At 36.8% G+C, this 6,834-nt stretch overlaps 1 protein-coding gene across 1 annotated transcript in view; it reads left to right on the forward strand.

Annotated features, from left to right (window-relative positions):
• TMEM131L (transmembrane 131 like) overlaps positions 1 to 6,834 on the forward strand; it is a 250,544-nt gene that overhangs the window by 155,135 nt on the left and 88,575 nt on the right. The window contains exons 8-11 of the mRNA XM_042781408.1: positions 2,273 to 2,350; positions 2,551 to 2,704; positions 4,540 to 4,598; positions 4,871 to 4,979. Coding sequence (XP_042637342.1) covers positions 2,273 to 2,350; positions 2,551 to 2,704; positions 4,540 to 4,598; positions 4,871 to 4,979 — 400 coding nt within the window. The remainder of the gene's footprint in view (positions 1 to 2,272; positions 2,351 to 2,550; positions 2,705 to 4,539; positions 4,599 to 4,870; positions 4,980 to 6,834) is intronic.

Consider the following 6,834-nt stretch of genomic DNA (forward strand, 5'->3'; position numbering starts at 1 on the left):
GCTAACCAGAAGGCTGGCGGTTCAAACCCACCAGCCACTCCTTGGAAGGAAGATGGGGCAATCTACTTCCGTAGTGATACTGCCTCGGAAACCCACGAAGGGGTCACTATGAGTTGGGTCCGACTTGACAGCACATAACAACAACAACAACAACAACAGTTCTTTTAGATTCAATTTACAAATCTTATTCTATTTATGTCTAGCAGATGCTAGCGGTTACTTTTTAAGAAAATTATTGTGGTTAAATATATATAATAAAACATTTGCTATTTCAGCTATTTTTATGTGAGTAATTCAGTGATACTAAGTATGCATAGCTTGTTATACAACTCTCCCCAGTATCCACTTCCAAATTTTTTCATCAATCTTAATAGGAACTCAGTACCCCTTAAGCAATACCTCTCCACACCCACACTCCCACCCCCTGTGCCCTTGGTCTGTATGCATTTTCCTATTCTAGTTACTTCATATTGGTAAGATCAGACAGTATTCTCTCTTTTCTGTCTGACAAATTTTCAGGGTTCATCCATCCACGTCATTGTAGCATATATCAGGATTTTATATTTCCTTAAGGCTGAATAATACTTCATTGTATGTATGTACCATGTTGTGTTTATCCACTCATCTGTTGATGGGCCCTTGGGTTGTTTCCATCTTTTGGTTTCCATTGTGAGTAATGCTGCAGTTAACATTGGTGAAGAAGTCCCTGAAAGTCCCTGCTTGCAGTTCTTTTAGGTATATAGCTAGGAGTGGTATTGCTGGATTCTCTAGTGTAATTCTCTGTTAATCATTCTGAAAAACTCCAAAAAACCAAACCCACTGCCACTGAGTCGATTCCAACTCATAGTGACCCCCATTGGCTTTCTGAGGCTATAAATCTTGTATGGAAGTAGATTGCCTCATCTTCCTTCCACAGCAGTTGGTGGGTTTGAACCGTTGACCTTCTGGTTAGCAGCCAGATGATTTATCCATTAGGCATAATGCCACCAGAGCTCCTTTGTGAAGAACTAGCACATTACTTTTTTAAAAAAACAAAAAAGCCAAACTCACTGCCGTCAAGCCAGATCCGACTCATAGCAACCCCTCCTTGGGTTTCCAAGGTGATATCACTATGGAAGTAGATTGCCCAATCTTCCTTCTGAGGAGTGGCTGGTGGTTTGAACCACCAGCCTTCTGCTTAGCAGTCAGATGCCTTAGCACTGGACCACCAGAGCTCCTACTTTTTCATAGCACCTTTAATTAATGTTTGGTCTTATTTACAAGCTTAGTTAAACTCCTGAAATAATATAACAGCATTAAAAAAGCAATGCATTTTGCTTTTATTCCCTATACTTTAATTGCCTGAATAACAAAGTTATTAAAATGTATTTTTGTATAATGTACTGAGATACTTCTTATAAATCTAACAAATGAAACATTTGTGGTGATTCTAATTAATCTTCCTGGGGTTACTAGACCCTTTTCCACAGTTATGTCAGCCTGGGCTTTGGGGAATGCATTCTTTCATTGCAGAGGTTTCCAGATGTTCTGACTGTGGCTGTCAGGCTGAGCACCTTTTAATAATCACCATACTCATGACATCAAGCTTAAGGAAAGAGGAAATCTCATAGCCCAGATTCTTTACAGTCACATGCTGCACTGCTTTTCTGTGTATTCAAGCATCAACATCTTCCTACCCAATGGCTGTATCCCTTTAAGAAATGTCTGTATTACCCTGTTGTTTTGAACTTGGTGAAATCCTGCATTCTTTTTATATACTTTTGTTGCTTATATCCATATGTCTTCCAGATATTGAATATGATACCCAGTTCAGTTTTGGATATCTCTTGAGCTTTTGTATGACTTGGGGGTCACAACCTCTAAGGTCATCCTACTGATGGAAGGCACACATAAGAACAGCTACTTTAAAATAAAAGACCGTGTTTAAGCAAAATATTTAACAAATGTAAGAAATGAGAAACTACAGCGTTCCTGTGTATACTTAGCATACGTTTACTCACTTATAATAAGAATTTTTATCTCACCCAGGGAAGAGCCTATGATTTTCATTAGAATATAAGCTCAGTGACAGCACAGATTCTATTTTCTTCATTGTTGTGTTTCCAGTAAATAGAATAATACCCATCATTTAGCCAGATACTCAAGTATTTGTTGAGTAGATAAATTAATGAATGAATAAATGTAGTTTCTGAACAAATGATTATTTGTTAATAACTCTAGATTGAGCTTTTTGCTTCCGTTTTATGTTCTTTCCCTGTTTTTCTTCTTTTAGGCAGAAACCACTAATACTAGCCTTTTGAAGGTACAACTGGAATGCAGTTTACATAATAAAGTGTGTCAGCAATTAAAGGTAAAATAATTTTAGTGCTTTCTCCCTGCTTCCTTGCTGCCTCTTTATGTAAAAACAAAAACAAAACAGAACATTTTCTTCTCAGAAATACACATGCCCTTACCATATGCTATTCTTTTTCTAAAATTTGAAGCCATAAAGTTCAGTTGATTGGGTTTTTTTTTTCAGTTTTTCCTTATATTTTCTCCCTCCAATCTCAGAGTTGTTATCTGGAATCTGATGATGTTTTGCGGCTACAAATGAGCATAATTGTAACAACGGACAGTTCCTCAATAGAATTTGAAGAGAACACACAAGATTTATTAGATCATCTTTCTATTGTTTGTGTAGCTACAGATAAATCTGAGACCTCAGGTAAGGTGGAATCTTCTTCAGTTTTCATTATAATATCTTTTTATTAACCTGCATCATCATTTTATAATATTTACTTGAAGGTAGTATCATAGCAAACTAAGGCAAAGGACTTTGCTTTCATTAAGGGACTGTAAGAATAACTGGTTCTCAGAATGCAGATACTAACTAATAAGGCCGTATTATTTTGGGATGTAAATGCAATCTGTTTTGATTTTACTTAGGGATAATTTTTCTTGGCTTTTTAGAGGTGTAGTGCACATTAAAAGGAGCCCTGGTGGCATAGTGGTTAAGTGCTGTACTGCAAACCAAAAGATCATTGGCTCCATGGACTGTACTTTCATAAAGATTATAGCCTAAGAACCTCTATGGAGAAGTTCTTTGTTGTTTAGAGTTACTGTGAGTTAGCACTGATTGAGTGGCATATAACAGCAACACAACTTAAAAGGGCATGACAGTGTAATATAAATATTGATAAAGTATTTAAAGAGCCCTTATGAAACAGTGGTTAAGTGCTTAGCTGCTAACTGAAAGGTTGTCAGTTCAAACCCATCAGTGGCTCCATGGGAGAAAAGACCTGGTGATTTGTTCTTGTAAAGATTACAGCCTAGAAAAATCTATGGGGCAGTTCTACTCTGTCTGATAGAATTACTGTGAGTCAAAATCAATTTGAGGGCACACAATGACAATCTCTTGATCGTACTGATTTGCAGACACTCTGTTAAGCAAATCATGCCACTTTATAGTCATTTAGATGCTAATTATTCCTGGATATCCGACAAGGTAGAGTGGTATGAACTTCAGTGTTTGTTGCTATAAATTTAATCTTTGAAAATGTATGTCCTACTTATCAGAAATAAACTACTGCTTTAACTTTCTAAGAACTTTTGTAAGAGATGCATGTTATATGGTCCATGAAATTTATAATGTAGGATTTGCTACTGTTTGTTGGTTATCAAGTCTATTGTGGTATGTGAATGTGTGTGTGTGTGTGTGTGTGTGTGTGTATAGATGTAGATTCAGAGGAAAAAATGGTATCAAATGTATAATTTTACATTAACTCACTCACTGCCTTCAAGTTGATTCTGACTCATAACGACCCCTCCTTGGGTTTCCGAGGCAGAGTCTCTATGGAAGTAGATTGCCCAGTCCTCCTTCTAAGGAGTGGCTGGTGGGTTTGAACTCCCAGTCTTCTGGTTAGCAGTCAAATGCTTTAGGCACTATGCCACCAATGCTGATTGTTAAACTTTATTTACTTCCTAGCCCTCAGAATTGGATGTTGTAGTCATGGGTCAGCAGGAGAGCTTTCCTGTCCTCAGGTTTATGTTTCTTGGTGATTCTGTGATGGCCAGGTGAATGACGATATAGGAAGGATTCTTGTCCTGTGGAGAATATTTTTGTTGTGGTGGGTTAAAGAGATTTTGAGATCCCAGGGTTTTATTCTGTCCAACTGTGATTGTCTAAAATAAGGAAATGAGGGACTGTCCAACCAACAGGACAACATCGTTTTATTTGGAGTTGTTTAATTGGTTAGCTTCATCCAGAGGAGCAGTGTCATGACCCTAGACCCTGAATTTTTCTACTGGTGTTTTCATTATTTAAATAGGTTATGTTAGCATGAAAATCTTTTTGTAAGGATATACTTTACTTGTGATTTAAAAAGAATGCCCAACACAAAAAAGCTCCTAGTTGCAGTTTCAGTGTTGAAAAATGAGCTACTTTTTTTCAGTAGAAATATGTAGCATGGTATTTCAATTAATAAATTGATAGATACTTTAATTTAACTGCAAGAACATGGCTCTTTGTTTTAATGTGGTTGCTCTGATTCTTTTGGACAGATGATTCTGCAGTAAATATGTATATATTACATTCAGGAAACAGCCTTATATGGATACAGGTAATTGCAAATGCTTACAGAAAGTAAATTTTGAAATTGTAAGTGTGCACTGAATTGTAGAACATGACCATTATTAAAGAAACACTTGAATCTTTTCTGTTTTGCTTTAAATTAAACCCATTTTCCCTTGTTTGAATTTATATTTGGATGAAGGTGGTCACTATCCCTTTTGTACTGTTACACAGGCAGCAGTTGCTCAGTCTTGGTTATTTTGATCCACACTGGATAGTCTCACAGCTGAGAGAAGTAATGTGGGTATTTTTTGGTTACAGGATGTACATCATTTCTCACAGAGAGATGCTCTGTCTCTGAAGTTTGAACCAGTATTGTTACCTACGTCTGCGACAAACTTTACAAAAATTGCCTCTTTCACTTGTAAAGGTACAGATTTCCTCTTTACGTACTTGTTAATGATGATTTTCTTTCTGTGTGTATTGGTTACATAGTGCCTACTTGTTACCTACTTGTTAATGATGACATTCTTTCTGTGTGTATTGGTTATGTAGTGCCACTCTGAAGAGAAATATACCACAAATAGGATGCTTGAACAAATAGGAGTTTATTCTCTTACAGTTTTGGAGATAAGACTGAATTCAAAGTGCCAGGCTCTAGGAGCTGGGTGAAAGCCCCTCGACCTTGGGCATAAGCTGTGCCTCTTGCCCCAGGCTCACTGAAGCTAGAGGCTTTTCTTCATTCAGACAGCTGCTGGCTGCTGAGGCTGACAAGCCCAAGGTTGGCAAGTGTAAAGGTACAGTCCCAATGTTACCAAACACCACGGCAGGCCATTGATTCAAGTCCATTGAAAGTCCCAAGATTGGCAGAGCATGGCAGGCTGCCGAACAATGACTCGGCTGCATGCTGGATTCAAGCGTGCCGTAAGCTAGAGAGCATTCCCAAAGCTGCTGCTTATATACAGGAAGTAGACCACATCCCTAAAGCAGCTACTCAGCTACTTGTGGTAGATCCCACCATGGAGTTGTTAGCAAGTCTCATCAAGGGGAATAACTACCACCAGCTGCCCATCCACTCAACCAGGCACAGCCAAGTTGACACACAACCTTAACTATCACACTGTGTAATACCTTTTAGCTATTGATTAGCCACAGTCTTAAGAAAATGAATGGATTTGGTTTCAATGTTGCATCCTTAATATTGTAAAAGATACTATGATGTAGAAACAATTGTGAATGTCACTTTTCTTCTCCTGCATGTATAGGATTTTGACTTAAAGTTTAATTCAATTGATGATTTGGAAGAGCAGGATATAAATATTTGGGGGAGATGCCACTTTCACAGGTTGATTTCTACACAATTTTGCTTCTTTGTGTAGAATGTATACAGAATGTCTGGTGAACATAAACCCAGTCCTGTCTTTAGTTTCTTACAGTTAAAAGAGTTTTGTGAAGAAATGCAAATGGGTTTTAAACACATAAAACCATACTGAGCCTCACTCATATTTAAGGAAACTATAAAAACAAGTGAGATACAATTTTGTATTTACATTGATAAAGATCAAAAAGATAGCTAATATTCTTTGTTGGGTAGTGATTGGGGGAGAAAAAACATTCCCCAGTAAAAATTAAAATTGATGTTGGCTTTTTGGAGGGAAAGTTAGCAATCTCTGTGAAAATTTAAAACACATATATGCTCTTTGATTCTTAATCCTATTTCTATAAATTAATCCTACAGATATAAAACCAAACCAAACTCATTAATCCTACAGATATAAATGTATTCAAATATCAACTTTGTGGTAGCAGAACAGCCTAACTATCCATCTGTAAGTGACTGGTTAAATTGTATTTGATCTATAGGCATATACTCTACAGGTATTCAAAAATATACATGGGCATGGAATACAAGCCAATGTGAGTGTACACTTAGTTTTTTTCAAAGGCTGTCTGTATATTTATACAGGCATAGACTATCTGGAAAGATGAAGAAGACACTAAATAGTTTCTTCTCTTTGAGGTAATTGGGAAACTGCAAGTCAAGGGTGGGAGGTAAACTTTATTTTAATATTTTTTTTATTAAAGTGTGTGATAGTTTTTTGCGTTTTGTTTTTTTAAAATTACACGTATATCTTAAGGGAAAAAAATGAGCTGGGTGTTAGGATCAGAGTTAAGAATTCAGCTACCAGTGATTTTATATTATGTCACAAGATCTAGGAAGACTTTCAAGTGTTGTTTTGATAAATCAATCATGGATTCCCACTCTTTGCTATTGCATTTTTTAC

Source organism: Orycteropus afer, unplaced genomic scaffold (genome assembly GCF_000298275.1).
Source record: "Orycteropus afer afer isolate SDZICR_OR568_19922 unplaced genomic scaffold, OryAfe1.0 scaffold00116, whole genome shotgun sequence".
Classification (NCBI taxonomy): domain Eukaryota; kingdom Metazoa; phylum Chordata; class Mammalia; order Tubulidentata; family Orycteropodidae; genus Orycteropus; species Orycteropus afer.